General features: G+C 46.2%; 5 protein-coding genes across 5 annotated transcripts; 3 read left to right on the top strand and 2 right to left on the bottom strand.

The window, feature by feature from the left end:
• The first annotated feature begins 76 nt into the window (after positions 1 to 76).
• TrAtP1_012912 (uncharacterized protein) lies at positions 77 to 5,590 on the top strand. Its single transcript, XM_014088604.2, has 3 exons — positions 77 to 317; positions 373 to 4,610; positions 4,664 to 5,590. The coding sequence occupies exons 1-2, from the start codon at positions 129 to 131 to the stop codon at positions 1,705 to 1,707; spliced, it is 1,524 nt and encodes a 507-aa protein (XP_013944079.1). The 5' UTR covers positions 77 to 128; the 3' UTR covers positions 1,708 to 4,610; positions 4,664 to 5,590.
• Positions 5,591 to 6,628: 1,038 nt separating this feature from the next.
• On the top strand, positions 6,629 to 8,481 carry TrAtP1_012911 (uncharacterized protein; the record flags this gene model as incomplete). Its single annotated transcript, XM_014088603.2, has 2 exons — positions 6,629 to 6,840; positions 6,909 to 8,481. 2 exons carry the CDS (start codon positions 6,629 to 6,631, stop codon positions 8,479 to 8,481), a joined length of 1,785 nt encoding a protein of 594 aa, XP_013944078.2.
• Positions 8,482 to 8,539: 58 nt separating this feature from the next.
• On the top strand, positions 8,540 to 8,962 carry TrAtP1_012910 (uncharacterized protein; the record flags this gene model as incomplete). The annotated part of the gene is made up of 1 exon (XM_066115715.1): positions 8,540 to 8,962. One exon carries the CDS (start codon positions 8,540 to 8,542, stop codon positions 8,960 to 8,962), a length of 423 nt encoding a protein of 140 aa, XP_065971814.1.
• A 6,523-nt stretch (positions 8,963 to 15,485) lies between these two features.
• Positions 15,486 to 16,370, bottom strand: TrAtP1_012909 (uncharacterized protein; the record flags this gene model as incomplete). The annotated part of the gene is made up of 1 exon (XM_014088601.2): positions 15,486 to 16,370. One exon carries the CDS (start codon positions 16,368 to 16,370, stop codon positions 15,486 to 15,488), a length of 885 nt encoding a protein of 294 aa, XP_013944076.2.
• Positions 16,371 to 17,216: 846 nt separating this feature from the next.
• TrAtP1_012908 (uncharacterized protein) lies at positions 17,217 to 19,251 on the bottom strand (the record flags this gene model as incomplete). Its single annotated transcript, XM_066115714.1, has 3 exons — positions 18,549 to 19,251; positions 18,007 to 18,472; positions 17,217 to 17,913 (listed from the first exon to the last, which is right to left on the bottom strand). Exons 1-3 carry the CDS (start codon positions 19,105 to 19,107, stop codon positions 17,217 to 17,219), a joined length of 1,722 nt encoding a protein of 573 aa, XP_065971813.1. The 5' UTR covers positions 19,108 to 19,251.
• Positions 19,252 to 19,627: the final 376 nt, after the last annotated feature.

Genomic DNA, 19,627 nt, shown 5'->3' with positions numbered 1-19,627 from the left:
ATATCCAGTTTTTGGTGGGGTTAGCTGGTCTTATCCGCTTATCGGAAGAAAGTTTAGTCCAATCATGCAATCTTGAGTAACTTGGATGCTTGTTTCTGGAAATTTATATGATGATGATGTTATGAATTATGTCTTCCTTTCTATCAGACACATTATCAAATCCCCGGGTACAGCTGCTTGCAACGGCTGCTGTATCCGGCGTGACTGTTGCGGGATTGATTCTAGGTTTTCAGGCCTTGGAGCGAGAAGAGAGATTGTCTGAGCTTAAGAACTCTATACCAAGATTGCCAAACAATGAGGATGATGGGTCTAAAAGAGTAAATTAGCCCCTAGATTTTACAAGTTCGGTTCTATTTTCTAACATGTCTTTAGTTAAATGGCTTTGGGACGTCATCAGAGACAGGATTGGACCCCGAAGATGCTCGCAATATCGCGTTGGCAAAGCGTGCACAGGCTGGAGACTTTGATGAAGAGCTAATCTTGGAGCAACTCGCCCGTAACCAAGTGTTCCTCACGCCTGAAGGCTTGAAAAAGCTGCGCGATTCTTTTGTTATAGTTGTAGGTTGTGGAGGAGTTGGTTCACATGCAGCCGCGACTTTGGCACGGTCAGGCGTTTCCAATATTCGACTCATTGACTTCGATCAAGTCACGCTCAGCTCATTAAACCGACATGCTGTTGCAACTCTAGCGGATGTGGGCACTCCCAAAGTACAATGTCTCTACCGACGACTCATTGCAATCGCACCCTGGATCAAGTTCGATCTCAAGCAGGAAAAGTTCGACGAATCAGTGGCTGAAACGATGCTGGCACCATGGGAAGGTCGTAAGCCGGATTTCATCATTGATGCCATTGATAACATAGACACAAAGGTTGCTCTTTTGAAGTACTGCTATGATAGGGACATGCCTGTCATTAGCTGTATGGGAGCAGGTTGTAAAGGAGACCCGACAAAGATTGTAATTGGCGATATTGGAACTAGCAAAGACGATGGACTATCACGAGCTACGAGGCGGAGGCTGAAGCTCCTGGGAGTTACCAGCGGTATTCCCGTTGTTTACAGTACGGAGCAATCTGGAGAGGGAAAAGCCGAGCTATTGCCCCTTCCCGAGGAAGAGTTCCAGAAAGGCTCTGTTGGCGACCTTGGAGTCATGGCCAACTTTAGAGTGAGGATTCTTCCTGTTCTCGGAACCATGCCCGCCATTTTTGGATTAACTGCTGCCAATCACGTTATCTTGAGGATAACTGGATATCCAGTTTCCTATGTTCCAGGCAAGGCCCGTGAACGAATGTACGAAGGCATTCTTACTTACGTTCAAGGATCGGAGGAGAAACTGGGTCGCATGTTTGTTCCTGGGTTGACTGGCTTGAAGAACCCACTGACTTTGGGCGACGTCGCCTTCATGACTGAGGAGCTGTATAGCGGGCGCAGCATTCTTAGTGGCATCCCGACGAAGCTTGTCCTTATTAGATGGAAGAAGCCGGTGACCTCCAGTGTGTCTCGGATTGGAGAAGGCAAAGACGAACAGAAGTGCTCCACGATTCGACTCCAGGATTTGGTGTGTATGACCAAAGAAGAGGCAACTAGGCACGAGAAGGAGATCTTTAAGGCAGACAAAGCCTTGGAGGAGCTTTATGATGATGAAACTATAAAGAGGGTTGAGGCGAAGATGAGAGAGGCCGAGAAGTACGAATGGTGGCGCCAGTAGCAGAAGAATATCATCGTCATCATCACCATGACCATTGCCGTTAATTCACCGATGTCTATTTTGCTTGTTGAGTCAGGTGTAAACCTCTCGGCCAAGTCAGCCAAGGCAACAAGTAACGTGGCGGTTACATCGTTACCGCCTTGTTATTGCTTTTACCAATAGGATAGGTACATAGTATTATCCTTTGGCCCCCAAATGTGATATCTTCTGCGGAACGGGAGTACCCGACAAAGCCGTCGGGCTTGCCAGATTCATTGGACACCATGTCAAGACTTGGACATTGATTATGAGCAGCTCCTGCATACACGTCGCGCGTAATTGCCTTGGTTTATTACGCGGACAGTGACTGGCTGGAGTGATAAGGCAAGACGCGAGGGGGGTGACCAATGTAATGCAAGAAGCATTTGATAGGATAAGAGCTCTGAGTAAGATATCTTGTGTTTCCTATGTATGTACGTGTTAATAAGAGATTGGCAGTGGTGACAGTCACACTGGATGCCTTTTTTTCCCTGCTTAGGATACCTTTGCCTGCTCACAGTAACAATAATGTCGTGCGTTACTCTGAGGTAGCAATGAGTGTTTCGCTATTCCCGTCTACTTTGTACAGTACAGACCGCTCGTTTTTAAGCAGGGGTATCCTGGTATCGCATAACTCAATACATGAGGCGGCCATCAGGCCGAGCTCAGAATTAAGTCCTACCACGGTGTACGAAATAGAAGCCTATACATGTGGCCCTCGTTTAAAGCATTATAGCCGTGCTTGGCTGGAAAAGACATTTGTACGGACACCCCGAACAGATACTCTACACCGAGTATTCTAATAGGCATTGGCCGGGCTCGTAAAAATACATGATCGACATAGATGGTCAGGTTGGCTTAGAAGTTTGGAAGATTACGGTGGCGTCCATGTCTCTCCGCATAGCGTTATGCATGTACGAATACGCACACCGATTATACCCCTTGTCCGCAGGACAAGCGCAATGAGCACCAAAAAGCAAAGGAGTAAAGGGAAATGGAAATAACATTCACAATCTGAATTTTCTATAACTAGATAGGTATGCTTTGAAAATATCCATATGAAAGCCTAAAAAAGCACCAGACGTCTTGCGCGAGTATTAGTCGAGAGTGGCGATGTCTACTTGTATATAACGCCACTTCTAAGCTTTGCATCAGCAGCACCGCAAGCCCTGTGAACATGCGCAAGATGCAATACAGAGACAAATTTGCCTCTGTGTAAGAGTCTCGGAAAATTTAGGGACGTAATTTTCTTTTTTTTTTTTTTTTTTTGGCTTTTCTGAGTCAATGATGATGGAATGGGCTGAATTGCTACACAAACGATCCTATGTAGCGAATGTGGTGCGATTCACGCCAATGAATTGGGACTGACTCGAGAAAGTGCGAAGAAAAGCTTGGAGGAGAGTATCTCTTGATCTATTTTTAAACTACCTGGTAAGGCGAATGTAGGCAACTTGAATTATTGAACGCCTCTCGCTTAGATACGATGGATGTGTGGCGAAAGGCGGATCTACAATGCCTCAAAGTCGAGGGAAGTCTATTGCTTAGTTGAGTAATTGAAGTGACTACCCATTTACTGCTGAAACTCTGGCTTAAGATTCTATATACGCACGATAGCAAGTGTATTCCTTTCTGAAGCTCTTTGTTGCCTTCATTCTCGCCGCTGGGTGTGGTTCAGAGGACCCTTGTATTAGACAACTGCCGAATGAAGTCTCATCCAAGCTTGTAGTTTAGTATTTGATGGGTGTTTGATACTGAAAGCTGATTTTTCACTATTAGCAAGTACTACTAATTGGATTGTGCTAATACATGTAGGCACATGTGAGAAGATGGCGAGAATATAGGATGATGCGCCACTCTATGCGACTTGGCTGAGCGCTCCCAGGGTACGACATATAGATATACGGCAAATTGCACAGTAACGTCACCTAGATATGTTTATGAGAACTGAGAACAAGAACGTTAGTTGTAACATGGGTATATGTCACAGCTGTTCAAGTTTGTTCATTTGGAGAAAAGAAATAAATATTAATTGTTCACCTCTTCAAATATCATATGTCATTAAATTTCTCTGTTGAATTCACGTCGCTTTAATTTGAAGAAACTAAGCATGAGTTTTTGTGGAAATACATTCTATCTACCTTGCACATGTTGATAGAGGTGATGCACTTGACGCGCTGTCCAGCGGCTTCGCAGGCCAATCATAGGTCCAATTTTAAATTAACCCAATATAACTGTTTTTGGGCACAAGGCAGAATGCAACGGTACTATGTACACACCTGTATACATGTACTTGTTCTTTTGTATCAAAAGACTTATATCCGTGAATGGGTGATTTTTTGAACATGATGCAACGATTGAGCATTCGAGCATGATGCATGTATAAGGGCGATTTGTACAGTACATGTACACTGAAGATCAGTGGAGAGGCCATTGTCCATTTTACAATCCACTAGGCCTACTTGTTTTCTCATCGTCTGCCTTGCGCAGAGAGCTCAATACGGCAAAAGCAGACCAGATATCAACGCTCTCGGTAGATCTTTTGAATTGTATAGTTGAGATATGATGGTAAGGCCCATGCCGTCTTCAGTTGGGCGTTGAACGATGGGCTGTTGAAATGGCGGGGATCCTTTTAGGACAGCATTTATCTTCTAGGCGTTAATGCGTCACGCCCTAACCCGCCCAATTCGCCCGTTGGCTCCATGTAGTCTTTCGACGGAGATTCATGCACTGTATGTCGAATCAGAGTATAGCGAGTTGTCCAAGGATTTTCTTGAAATATATGACAAGGTCCACCTTGCTATCAGTGTATCATTGGGAAACATTGCAGCCTAAATTGTGACTCGGCTGGAACTCCTGGCCATTGAAATGGAACCCTCTGACGATAAGTAAGGCCATGGCCCCCTCTGTGTTCCCTTTTCATCTTAATGCTTTTTATTAGATCAATGGTTTCGAATAGCATACGGTTTCGGTCATATAAGCTTCAGGACGAACTTATTTGCGAGGCGAGAACACTTCTCTATCCAATCGGTTTCATTCAAATCTGATAATGTCGTCATTATTTCTTCCACCATGATGCAATAGCTGCACTTTGGCATCTTTTGTGCCTATATAAGCGGTTACATATATTTGCCCGACCGGAGCCTTAAAGTTATGTTAGCCAGACTCATCATCACAGTTGTTTTCTTCGCCTCGTTATATTGAGTGGTTTTCACTGGGTGGCTTTGACTTACACCTTACACGTGGTAATGAAGATGCCATCTCATGACATTCCCATAGCCGTGCAGAGACCGATTGGCGAAGACGTGATGCGATCGTCAAGGCATCCAAGATTGTCGCCCACGTAGCTGTCTCAGACAAGTGTCTTGCTTCGTTGGAATGATATGGTAGGCAAAGCGTGGCAGCCAGCCGTGCAACGCCGTACGTATCACGTTGCACAATTGAGGGAAGATTGTGAAATTGAATCACAAATATCGCTCAAAATGGTACTTTTTAAGAGAGCGAACGCCGCATCTTGTGTCAGGATGGCTGCAGCGAATTGTATGCCAACGTTGTTCTAGACCACACTTGATCAGCAAGGCAGAAGAAGAGTAGTTTCTTTGTCGAACCTGCTGTCTACTTGGTCGATGTCGTGAAACATTTTGAAGACAATAGAGAAGATTCAGTGAGACGTAGGGAAAGCAGCATGAAGAGAAACCTCTGATATTGGGGGGCCCGGTAGGGACAGCTTAGTTACGTTAAAATTGAGGCTCTGCAGACGCGGATCATTGACATCATATAAACAAGGCGAGAAATAAATAGGTCGCAAATTACTGTAATACAGGTACATGGCAGGTGCCTTGGGTACGTGGGCATATGCAAGCCGTGCTCTCAAGGATGTAAACTCAAGCCTAGTCTCAGTGCTATCTACTAGCACATGAAGCTGGTGCGCGGTAGAAAGACTTGTTTGTATCTTGACAATAGTCTACATGTGCTATGATGTGTAAAAATCTACGTGGGTAGATAGTTTTATTTTAAAACAAATCAACTACTTGAGCCATCCTCGCTGTCTTATTTGGTACATGTAGTGATGTATATGAGGCTGATATCGTGCGCGCGCCTAGCCTTATGTTAGTTGGCCGAAGGGAGGGCTGGTCCCACCTCTTCAAGGTCCTCTTTTGCTATCCATTTAATTTTTTTAAGGCTGCGTTGAAGTGTATATAAAAGGAGGTGTCTCCTCATTCCATTACATCTATCTGGCTTTATGCAACAGCCACACTCTGCCATGATATTATAGCGTTACGGGTTGCCACCATCGGCATCACTATCCATTATTCTGTCCATTTCCGCCTTCCATCTCGGCTGCTAGGTCAGTATTGCTAAATTTCCCATATGAATTGTTTTATGCTCGCTCAATCATCCCAAATTCCTGTTGTCTACGTTTGAGAGTGCAATATTGGTGTACCTGTGGCTACAGGGAGGCTCTGAGGCTCTGCCCTTGAGGCTCAACCATCTCCGCTAACCTGGTTCGCGGCCTACATGCTACATGCGCTGCACTACAGGGAGCGCCACCCCTGCGAGTTGCACTTGTACCTATCTAACATCATGTGGGGGGCTCCCCCAACCTACTTAGCTTCACTCCAACGCCGGGATTTTTTTTTCATTCTGCAGACATCCATTCACGGCCACTTTACTTTGCTCCATGACGGCTCAACATCGCAGCTTAGAGCGTTCGCTAACCGATGCGCCCTTAATAGTCTCCTCTCTCAGCTCGTCAGCCTCGGCCGAAGCGGCATTCTCACAAGACGTGTTCTCTCGCAACGTATTCTCGCGATCCTTGAACCGCTTATCAATGGGTTAGCACGAAACAGCCTCAGTAGCTGCGGATACCAACCTTATTTGTTATCACTTTGTGAATACCTTTATCATGCCTCGCCAGTTAGACATTGCCAAGAACTGGATGAACTATCAGCGCACAGCTCGGCAGCTCACCTGTGACTTTTGTCAGCAAGACATAAAGCCACCGACAAAAGCTGGCTTTGAGCAGCATGTGCGCGAAGATCCTGAACACCATCCTAAAGAGGAGAAGGATATTTTGGATGCTCTCGAGAAGATGAAGCTTGCGTCTTCCAGAGTACAGTGAGTTGGCCAACTACTGGACTGTGCATCGACGTACACTAACCTAGTTTTTCTTTTCCCCCAAAAAGACCTCAGTTTTCAGACGTTGATCAAGCCAAGAGATCCAAGAAGAGACCTGGTGGAACTGGTGCCCACGATTTATCAGAAGACCAGCAGAACCTTGATAATGTGAATCTGCATGATAGAGAAGGTTCTGATAATGAAAGGGACAGTAAGAAGAGGCGGTCACCTAGTAACTCGCCCACACCACGAGTTTCACAGAGGCACAGGCGTAGGCAGCAAGCCGAAAATGACAAGGAGTTTGATCGTGGGACTAAGGGCCTTAGTAATCGACAGCTCTGGAATCCGGGCAGTGCTGCCTTGAAGCCCGCTCAAGCAAAGACACAACATTCTAGCCAATGGTCAAAGCCACAAGCGGAGGAACCAGAATCAGAACCAGGCCCAAAAGCAGAAGCAGAGCCGGAAGAATCGTACACCGAAGATGCTTCAGTGTCGCAGATGATTCGCCAGCCAGAGACTCGACCAATCTCACAAGAGCAGCTCGTTGCCGAAGTCAAGGGTATATATGCCGGGCTTGTCATGGTCGAAAGCAAATGTATTGAGGTTGATAACGCTCAATCAGCCAATAAAGACTCCCCGCAACCCCTCAATAACGAGCAGTGGCAAGCTCTCATCGCCCTACATCGCACACTGCTTCACGAACATCACGATTTTTTCCTCGCTAGCCAACATCCTTCCGCCAGCCCGGCGCTGCGGCGACTAGCTTCAAAGTACGCGATGCCAGCTCGCATGTGGCGGCATGGAATTCACTCATTCCTCGAGCTTCTAAGGCATAGACTGCCGCAGTCTCTGGAGCATATGCTTACTTTCATCTACATCGCTTACAGCATGATGGCCCTCCTGTATGAGACTGTGCCTGCATTTGAAGACACATGGATTGAATGCCTCGGAGATCTGGGAAGATATCGCATGGCCATTGAAGACGACGACATCCGAGACCGGGAGACCTGGACAGCAGTATCCCGATATTGGTACTCCAAGGCTTCGGATAAACTACCGACTACAGGGCGTCTCTATCATCACCTAGCCATCCTCGCTCGCCCCAACGCCCTGCAGCAAACCTACTACTACACGAAATCTCTTTGCGTCCCTATCCCGTTTTTAAGTGCCAGGGAAAGCGTCATGACGTTATTTGATCCTGTGCTGAGCTCAAGCCCACCTCGATTGGAGCTAATTGATCTTGCCTTTGTGCGAATTCTGGCTATCTTTTTCTCTGGAAAGGAAAAGCATGAACTAGCACCTGCAGCTGAGCAATTTTTAACCCTGTTGGATGGCCATATTGCTCGGACAACCAAAAGCTGGCTAGAGGCAGGATATTATATGGGAATTTCAATAACATGCTCTCTCTTTGGGTTCGGCAGTGATTCCAATGTCCTGAAAATGGCCATTACCCCTAAGCGATCTGACGATATGGATATCGCAGGAGAACCGATTGCTCCGGAAGCAATTCCTACACACGCCTTTCATCAATCACTCTCATTTGCGGTGCAAACTCTTGACATAGTTATCCGTCGGTGGGGGGGATATGAATATACTACCCTTTCTTCATACACAGATGGTATTCCTCCATCATTTATCTAAATTCCCTTCTGCTATAAAGTTCATTGAGCACAAGTATCCCTGGAAGCTTATTGCAACGATGCTGAATTACCTGAAACAATCATGCAAATTCGAACCACGCATGGACAGCGAAGTATTTCCTGGGGCAGAAAACCAAGATCATTATCGGCCTCTACCAGAAGATTATGCTATGCGAGGCTTGATATATACGGAGGAATACTTTCCACTTAAATGGTTTGCAGGTGAAACCGTTGAAGAAGATGAGAAGTACTTTGAACAAGCTTCTATGGTAGATTCAAGGAAGGAAAGGATATTGTGGATTGGAAAGCAGATTTCCTCTTTGAAGAGATGGCTCATCTGGGATGGAGAGAGTGCCAAATTCACTGTACCAGAGGAGTTTGATATTGATTTCCCTGCTAGATCTCCAATTATGGGTGCCAAGGAGATTGTAGACCTAGGGGCTAGTTCACACAGCCCTGATGCTTCTCATCATGGAGATTGAATCTCATATATTTGCTTCACATGCATATATTGGCGTTTTGGTGCTTTTTGACGACTTGCATAGCCCTTTGATTTCGGTTCACTGGCGCCAGGAGCGTTGGGTCTCAACGCAGACATAGATACATAAGTGCTAACCTCCCAGATGATTTCTTTCATTCATTCAATATAGTCTTTTTTTTTCTTTGTACATTCCTCACTCGTGTACATTATCATCACGGATTCAACATTTCACACATGCACCTGTCACTATTAACCAGAGTGCCTAATACTAGATGGATTTATTTTTCTTTGTTCCATAGATTCCTTCTACTTGTCATATCTCATAAAGTATTTTCACATGCTATCAACAAATATCAAAGTTTCTCTACTAGCACGAGTGCAACTCTGCAAGATGGACTGTGAGCAAGGTTTACACGGCTTTGAAATCTGATTGGCGATGGGGACATGTCGTGCTCTTCCTGGTTGCACGTGGCCAATGAGGAGTAAGGGGACTGAAATAGGCATGGAATCCGCGTGGCAGCCTTGTCCAGTTCCTAGCATCTTGCTGACCAATTGCAAATGGTTCTTCTTCATGTGTGGTGTCTTAATATAATGAGGCGCATTCACGAAACGCAAGTATACAAGTTCAGATGGGTACCCAGCAGTTTGTAATGTACTGCTAGTTTAGTCTCTCAACGCTTCTAGAACTCAACACTTGTAGAATCAGGATGTCCTCAGAACATGTACCTATTCCTCATATATACTAGTCATTATGCGAGGCAACTCATGATATATGATCAACGTTGATATAGGGAAGGATGGAACCCCCGCAATCAGGCTGAGGCTGCTTCTCTCTTTTCCCCTCACGTCCACCTTTTCGCCGACGCAGTGATGAACGCTTCCGGCTAACTTTCTGCCACACCTACATACTTGTCTTGTAGATGTATCATGACATTCTGAAAGAGCTAATAGTAAGTGGGTGCGGGATTTTGTGAAAGGCTTGAAGAGAGACATGTCTGACATTCCCTACATAGTACAACCATCCGAGCCATTGAAAGATCACCTGGATGGACCAATTCAATTCTTGGGAAAACTTCCAATGGCTGCATCATCTAGAACAGAATCAGGATAATAACAGCTCTCATCCGGCCTCGGACGAGGGGAATTGGGCCACGCAGGGGCAAGATACTGTCACCATGGTATGTCACTCAAATGCCTCATACCATCAACTAACCGATGTTTCGGTATCAAAAAACAAATGCAACAGGCATCATGCGGCCGAGCCAACATTCAGCCACACACACGGTGGCTTGCATGTGCGTAAAACGGAGCTTTACAGTACAAAACATGTCTTGGCACAAGGGGGGGGGGCCGTTGAATCTGCCGTTTCTGAAAATCTTGGGAAAGTAACGCCAAACTGCAACAAATGTAAACTCAGCTCAGCTAAATGGTGTCTAGTTATTTTTAGCGGTTTTAGAACTCCTCCCGCAGTAGAAGCTGCAGTGGAACTACCTGGAACGCAAGTAGCTGCATAAACAACTGCCAGGCAAGATCGGCCATATTGTCACGGTGCTGCCTAAAAGGGGACCGATCCGCAAATGCCTGTTTGCGCGCAATCGATTGCCTGGTTGGACGATCGGAGAACGTTCTTTGAGTTCCTGTCCCAGGGCCAGTGCGGATGGGCGGGTACGCTAATGCGGTTGCCTTTTTTTGCAAGTTCGGTTGCCTTGCGCAAAGGTTCTCAAAGTACATGGGAAGAGGTGGTGGGGCAGCCATTTCGAGGAAGAACACGAGATTTTCTGCAGATGTATCACGATGGAAGGAGCTGTGGGAAGCGACTTGTTCCGTTGAATAATCGAGAACGAGTCGAGAATCTTCTTTATTCCCTCTAGGCCTTTGTTGCCTTTTTCTCTCGCAGGGATGGCGTTGCGTGCGGCAGGCTCGGCCATGTCTGTATTTGTCTCAGCTTGAAGTGTGTGTCGGGTGCCTAGGTACATATAAGGTATGCTTGCAGCCACTTTTACGGTATCACGTAATGTATCGAAAGATGAGAGCTGATGAGACGGGAAGCTACGGGTCTCAGCCTCAATACGTAGCTTTCGGGTTACATGACTCTTGCTATTGCCGCCCAGGTAAAGTATTGAGGCAGCCAGCTGAACATACATTGCTTCTCCCGTATTCTACTAGTCTTGAGGCAAACTCTGTTCAGCTGGGCTGTTAGTTTGCCTTTGGCTGCCTAATAATGTAATTAGTGTGTCTTGGTACGGAGCCCAATGGATGAAGGAGCTTCTTTCTGCATCTTTTTAGTAGAGGTATGTGCCGCTTACATGTACATGCCTTTGACGTCATCTAGATCTAACTGCCTACCTAGCTAGTACATGCACCAGAGATCTAGGCACGAGACCATATATGCCGATTATATGCAGCCTTTCAAGACAAAAGGCAACTTTCACCGCCATACATGTAAGCATCCCGAAAGCTGCCTCAATCCTGTCTACTTGGCTGAGCAGATCCATCTTGAAATCTCATTATCCCTTTGATTTCAAATCTTGAGCATGTCATGACTAGGATCGAAATTGAGAAGACAAACATTTTTTTCACATCCTCTTGCCACGCTGCTGACTCGATTCCCGCCTTTCTTGTTGCCTTACTTGGGGCGTGCTCCAGGATGCCTCTTTGAGCGCATATAGTGGCATTTTTTTTTTTGTCGTAATTAGGTGGCTGAGTAGGTCAAAGCACCCCGGGTGGCCCGAAAAAAAAAATAAGGATTCCATGTCTCGCTTGAAGGGTTAAAAATTGCAGTCAGCATTTCCACGTCTCTTACTGTACCTAGTTCAGGTGGGATGCGGGCTTACAAGACCTAAAAATCAGGCGACCTTTGACGCCTGCGAGGCGGCGTTGGCATCTTGAGCAGTCATTTGATACAGGGGGCACTTGACTCGTTTAGCACTTGCGAGCTATGATATGTGATATTGAGATGGCTGCCTTGGCTAGTTTGGCCGATGCTGGAGCTGAAGTCGCCCTAATGGGCATTCAGGAGGCTAGCTAGACTCAAATGGTCGTAGAAACAGTCTTTCTAGGATCTAGCTCTTCCATCGTAGCTGAATCATCGTGATGGAAAAATACGGTGTAGGGGAATTTGCCATCTGGGAAAACATTTGCAGTATCATTATAGAGATATGGCCGAATGTTGTCAGCTTTGCATATTGGGTATCCATGCAGTAAGAAGTAGACGTGGTAGTATCGAATACCACACGATTTGTCCGCCGATTATAATAGCGAATAATCCACCGTGGAGAGAACTCCACGACTAAGAATCGTCTGTAGTTTATCGTTTTCCCGCAATCTTGGTGAGCCTCACGAATGGTAGGACTTTGTCTCGATTCAGGTTAGTGAATGATTGCCTTTCTGACATTCTGCCTAAGGCGGCCAAGGATGTGGACTCCAAGTGGACATGATTACAACTTGCTCTCAAATGAATCGACAGACTGGTGGGTAAAGCGTATACAGCGTCGAAGGATGAAGTAAGCATTGCTTGCGGACCAAGTGCAACTATAGCAGAGGGGATTCAGTCAGACAGCCTGGGTCGTTTACATCTACGCTGTTGACAGAATGTGCCTGTTGTTTGTTTAGGGAAACTTACGATATGATGGTTGAAAGACTTGGAAACAAAAGTTGAGCCAAGAGGCGTATCACTTAATTATGTTGATGGCAATTAATAACGTTATATTTGATCATGCTGTTGTAATTGTGTATATTGTCAGTCATCTGTGATGCTACTCTTTTATTAGCTAGAAGTATCAACTTTGTAAGAAAAAGCAATTCGTATAGGTCGAGCTTTGAGTCGATATGAGTTGTTCATAAGCGTATAAAAGATTATATGTAGATTATGAACAACATACTCCTATAACTTCTAAATTTTGGCCATGCTTGCAAGAGTCAAATCAAATTTGGCATTTCATATCATGTCATCCAATTTTCATCCCATCTTCTATGATTTGGGCACATCTCTCGAATCACTAATCGGCACGGTGTGTTCTACGCTTGTCAAGTATAACTCGGCCGTGACTTGGTTACGAAAAAGTTGCCTTTCTATCTTCATGAATATATATATATCCTATGTGAGATGCTAATCTATTGATATCAAACAACTTCTGCCGCATAATATGCATGCTTGTACATCCAAGAAACTCAATAGACACGACAATTTCCTTATTATATGAGCAATTAGGTAACTCAATGATTGTAAACAAAATTTACACTCGTAGCTAATTGAAATTGTAAGATACATTGTCCGATCGCCCTACGTGCTTTCATTCTCAATACAATACCGTGCTCTTGGCTTTGTTGCCCTCAATTAGCATCACATGGAAACTCTCCATCACATATAGCTCACGAAATTATTTTGTTCATTATTTCATATACGTCGGTATTGATATCTGATTCATGTCTTCCCCACAGTAACAATCTCAGCCCGACGGTACAGTACGCCCAACCATTGGCAGAGTCAACAAACAAGCAAGGCTACCTAGCGGAGCTATTTGCCCAATCACCCCTGCAGTCAACTCATGTACCTTTTTTCTTCTCCCAACAACATTGGGCCACGTGCAACTTCTAGACATTCTTTCAGGTATCAAATTACAGCTCTGATATCAGGGTCATTTTGTTCACTAGGGTTTGCTGAGCAATAAGGCAACTACTTCAGACTGATCCATCTCAAAAATACCCAAGAAAGGCGTCCAAATATATGCATGCAAGCTGAGGTAGCCATGCAGTTTGCTGTTACTGCATACTTACTATTTGTTAAATCATATGAGCACTGCAGCTGAGGTTGGGTTCTAGACCTTTCGGTGAGCTGTCGCTGGACTTGGCTGATTGCACAAAGTTAGATTTCAGCCCGCCCAGTGCAGTATAGGCGTCCAAGACAAAGACTAGTATTTGGCATTCATGCAAGATACAACCAGTCACAAGGACAACTCTTGGGTCTAGACCATATCTATATTCTCTCAAGGATTGAAAAAACGCAAGGGCAGTATGTGGTGTGTGTCATTGGGCGTCTTCGTTGTTGTCATTCATTACCTAGCTTAACTTTTTAATGCAGCCAAGCTATAATAGATCCTGAGCCTGAGAAGGGACGCGTTGGGGGCTAATGCAACTACGGCAAGGATTTGCAAAGTGTGACGCCCAATTGCGAAGCAGTGCCTACCTGTTAGGCTGAGTGCAAGTACTAGCAGAGAGACGTCGGAATGTGAGTTTCAAATTTAGTAGCGGTGAGTTACAACTCACAAGCTTCTGCAATGTATGACGCAGGGGGCACGTTGCGAAGACTTGCATATATCGTCTTCCTCTAAATGATTACTGCAGCGCTGACTGCTACATGGTAAGAGTCGCGTATGTCATTCGGCCTAAGTTTCGCCTAGAGAGAATACAAGGCTAGTATTAGGAATTACTTGATTGAGAGTACTTTTTACATAGCAAGCAAGTAGGTCGAAATACACTGCATCTGGAGTACTGTTTTGCTTCATACTCCCTACTATGCGCTGAAATATCTTCTGTTCTCGTAGTCATTATTAATCTGAGCTAATTAGAGCTCCATAGAATATTTTCATTGAATTACGTCAGTAAGCAATGCATTGGGTTCATTGTGGAACGTTTCATACTGAGTCAAAAGGAAAGTATCAAGCTACGTAGTCTATTATACATGTGCATCTCTATGCATCAGACCTCCCAAGATTAAGATGTTAAATAATCGACTGTATCAGCCTGCACTTCTATCAACTAGTCGAGATATGGCGTATTCTATGTAGCAACAATATACTGACAGACATCACTTGTAATTCTATCCATCTTAAAATAGAGTCCCAATTCAAGCCACGAAGCTTTTAATTGAGCCCCTAGAATACTCATATAGCTCGAACAAAGTCGCGATTTGAGAAAGAAACCACAGGTTATCTCAATAACTTTCTGTGCCGTATTTAGCAAGCTCTATACAGATAGGTCCTCGTCAAGAGACTTTTCCGCAGCATAAAGACATAAGTGTCACAATACAATTTGATAAGCTAAACTATGATTTGAATTTGATGAGAGCCAATCAAGGCACAATGAACAGCTCTTTGGACGAATTATAAAGAGACATCTTCTACCTAGTAGTATTAGAAGTGACATTCATCACGAACACGGCTTGATTATTATGTCATCTGCAACATAAATGTTGTTGCGGAACAAGAAGACAGTACTGTCAAGTATCCGCGACCAATTAAAAAAAAAATGCGTCGACCAGCCCAATGGCTGCCATGGGCTATTCGGTAAAGCCAATAGAAGGGAATGTTATTAGAAGCTAGCGAAGAAATACCGTTTGACATAGTGAAACTGTTAGCTGGTGCTATATATCTGAGTATACTGAATATAGTACTGAGATGGATAACTTCCAGTTATAATGAGACACAAGAATATCGTTTCTTGGTACTTACTTGGCAGACATTTACTATTCAATGTGATATCAGCAAGATATAGCGTTATAGTATCGTATCATGGTATCATTACCCCTACAAACGCTCAGATACATTTTCAAGTAACCAATCCATTGTTTCCCAACGCCCAATTCCCTCGGGTATGGCTTTCAAACAATTATAAAGATCCTTTACAGTCCAAGCCCCCTGAACTCTTTCGATAAACTGTCCAAATTTTACACCAAAATCTTTCTGAGAAGCATCAACGAGCAATCGCAGCTCTTTACCGGCCAATGAAGCTGCCATCCACATCAAAATTGCTTTAGTAGCCGGGTCGCCGTTAAAGGCACCACAGCCCCATAGTCCCGTCCACACAATCGGATTCGCACCATCTGACCATGATGAATACGCCGTATACGCCTTTCGAATCTCTCGTGTGAGGTTTTCCTGTTTCAGATCAGGTAACATTGTAGAGCTTTCTGCTTCGTCAAGCTCCAGCGCGTCCATAAGCAGCATTCGACCTCCTTGCTTCTCCCCTGACACAAGTTTCTCCCAAACAATATCACGACGCTGACCAAAGATTCTCAGCATAGGGCGTGCCCCATGAATAACAAGCACTTGGTTATCTTGCAGCGTGGGTGTAAACAGCACTGCGGGACAAGCCTCGGGGCAGTTACCTACGTATAACTCCTCTTGAGTCGCTGACTGTCCAAAACCGATATCCTTATTAGCAGAGACCACAGCTGCGCCACTGTGCCCTTGGTAGGCAGCTTCCTGTGGCTCGGTGCTGAATTTTTCCAGATGGACAACGATCAGTCTCATCAACCGAGATTGATCCAATTTCCACGCTAAACAGGTTTCCGGACCGTCGAAAGTATGTAAAGAGAATTCGACATGGCCATCAAGAGAGGCTCCGACGTTCCTCATCCGTGACTCTGCACAGAATTCGTCAAAATATGAAAAGAGCGCCGTGAGATACATTCGTACTGCTTGCGGATGCCGCTGTCCAGATCCATACCAAATGCTAAAGTCGTGATGTCCTTCCCGCCAGGGAGGAAGTTGATATGTGCAGAGAAACTGGTGAGCCACAAGGCATGAGACTTCCTTCGTTGTAAGACATAGTTTCTCCCCTGGTTGCAGTACAGGAATCTTTCGTGCCGGAAACAAATCAGGTAGCATCAGAGCTATATGGACAATAGTTGGCCATAATCGTGAGAAGAATGTATCGCTGTGCTGCTCCACAGCTTCCCTGAGTAATCCATAGTCATTTGCTGTCCCAGAAGAGCCACTGTTCACATGAGCGATGGTATCGAGTACATCTATAAGCTGAGCCAAGGTATTGACTGATTGGCTAAGTATATGTTCAAGCAACGGCCAGAACGCTACCAAACCATCCGTGCCTTCCTCATCAAGGAGGCTGAAGCGATCAAGGCATCGCCGTGATGGTGAGGTAGGTAGTAGCAAATCCGGCCACATAGGTTCCATGCTTTGGTTTAACTAGTTCAAAATGTCCCTGTATCGGTGTAAAAGAGCTGCAACAAGCTTGGTCCAAGACAGTAGAGATATATAATGAGTGATGCCAAGTCTACCTCTTTCACGATGAGTCATCCGGGAACAGCTGAAAGCTATGAGGTGGGGTGATGCTAACCTTGTTGCCCTAGTTTAAGCCGTCATAGATTGGATTGATAGGCAGCAATATGAAGAAAAATGATGAAAGGATCTTGGGTAGTGTGGCTGAACTGATGTTGAAAGAACCCTCCAATAATGTACCATCCTTAGCTCATGCTCTCAATTGTCTTCTCTCGATTCTGCGACAGAGGCCGACTCTCAAACGATTAAAAAGTTCATTTCTGGGTCTCTGAGCGTCTGGACCCAACTCTTCGACCCCCTTTCCTCTGCCGCTAGGTTCCAGATAACTTGGAGCGTCTCCATGGCGGTATGGATGAAGCCCCATGGACATACTGTCGTCATTATCCGTAGTCTTTCCATGATATGCTTCTGTCGTTCTGGGTTCCTAGTCTCTGCACCAATGATAAAGGTTGGCCACGTTGTGGCCTTGAAGTTGGGGTCTTCTACAGGAATCATATTCAGGTGTGCCAGCAAATCATCAGTGAGGAAAGTCACAAATTCTGGGCCGAGTCTCTCTCCGACAGACGGTACGGCTTGCAAAATGTATATACAAGCAGCCAAGCGATGAGCTGATCCTGCGTGCATGCGGCTTTGCATCGACTCATTTGATAAAGACAGGACTTTTGCCGTGTCGCGAGCCCACCCATAGATGTCATAGGCTTGAGCGCGTTTGACCAGCTCTGTAGCAGCCAGAGTGATTTCCTCGTTGGGCTGATCGTCAACTGCGTTGTTCGAAAGCTGGGAGGCAGTGTGCAAGATTTCCATCAGTTCTGGCGGGCAGCACAAGTAGCTATTCGCAACCGTCTTGCCAAGCACAAAGGGAATCTGTGAATACTCAAAGCTCAAAGACGTGGCGTATCGTGTTGGCATAAATGCCGAGGCGAGGATAAAGTAGCTGCAAATGGCAGTCAGCAAATGAAGATATTGTTCATGCGATGACAATGCAATGGATGAGAGCATGAGAAAGAAAATGAAGGAGAGGGCTCACATAAAGCAGTCCGAGAGGAGGTAGTCCCGTAACGAGCTATCCCACGCTTGGGTGAGCTGTATGAAGGACATGATTTTTGCCGCTCCTTCGAGATGCGCTCTCCAACCATGCTTTCCAGACTCAATCAACTCTACGTTGATGAAGAAGAGCGAGGCTGCAAGCACGACATCGCCATTCATTGTATCGAGGTTCTGAATGGCAGCAGACATTAGCCGCAACGCGGTGTGCTTGGCGACCAGCGCATCGTCGAGTGCCTTTTTCGAAGCCGCGCTCTGATTTGCAGCTACGAGGCCGCTGTCATCATATGGCAAACCCATGGTTATCAAGTTGGACATGTGAGCCGCCGAGGCCGCGACGATGATGTGCTGCAGCAGTGGATGAGCACGGGTTAGCGGTATAAGGCTGCGGAAAGGATTGCACTCTGGCCCGTCGGTGGACACTAGGTCTTTGCACAGGCGGGTTGTGACTGCAAGTGACGTGTTAGTCAAGACTCCCACACAATATAAGCTGGAAAGAAGAGACAGGGTCCGACTTGAACGCACAGTAGTTGAGATAGAACCGGTCAGACTGGTTCAGATCCTGGAACAGAGGGTCGGCCAGCACCCAAGGACTGCTTGGTTTGGCATGGGGAGACCTGGGCAAAGGCGTGGGCAGTGGTATTTCTGCATCGGCCGACATTCTTCTCCCGTAATGGCCATTCCATGGGATTATAGAGACTCGGGCAGACATGGACGAGCTCCTCCTGGAGCGCACCTTTGCCACCGCCAGCGCCGGCGACGGGGGCTCTGTCCCGACCTCTGTCCCGGCCTCTGTCCCGGCCTCTGTCCCGGCCTCAGCATCCAGTTCTCTATCAGCATCTACTTCATCAGCAAATCTATCGCTCCCGTCCTCGGCCTCAGCCGCTACAGGCGCGCTCGACGTGCGGCCGGCCAGCTTGCCGCGGCTGGCGATGGCGCCCGTCCAGCGGAACAGCTTCCCATAGCCGAGACACTCCTTGCCCGAGGCGGCACACTTGTTGCAGTGTGGGTACGACCGATCACATCGGAGCCTCTGCCGACGGCAGTTGTGGCACGGCTTCGTAGGCGGTTGCACAGAGCCCATGGCGACGCTTCTGCAGACCGTTGGATGGGGCCGCCGGGCGAGCAACAGGATTCAGCAGGCATGCCAGGGCGGTGCGGTTCGAAGCAGAGCGAGAGCTGCTCTGGCTATTTGCAGCAGCCGTTTGGGAATCTCGACGACATGGTGGTGATGACAACGAAGCGCTAGGCCGAGGCCGGCAGCCAAGGCGCAACTCGTGCAGTAGAGGCCTCGGGAGAGTCGCGCCGGAGCAGAGGCCCGATTCTCCGAACGCCTGTTGGGCCTACTTTAGCGGCATTAGTCGCTGGAACAGTTCCAATGACTGTACGGATATGAGATGGGAAATACTAATGGTGGCGGCGTGTAGGCTCATATACCAGAAGGTCGGAATCCCATGAATGCGGTAAAAGAAGAGGTGTCGAATGCAACTAGAGACTTGCTTCGAAGCTTCTTTTCCATTTAAGCAGTAAAATAAACTAAATGTGGCTGCTTAGGGGACATTATTGAGTACCTCTGCACATGTACACGAGTACAAGTGGGCACG

The sequence above is a fragment of the Trichoderma atroviride genome, chromosome 7, assembly GCF_020647795.1.
Source record: "Trichoderma atroviride chromosome 7, complete sequence".
NCBI classification, from domain to species: domain Eukaryota; kingdom Fungi; phylum Ascomycota; class Sordariomycetes; order Hypocreales; family Hypocreaceae; genus Trichoderma; species Trichoderma atroviride.
This window is presented reverse-complemented; position numbering and strand designations above follow the sequence as displayed.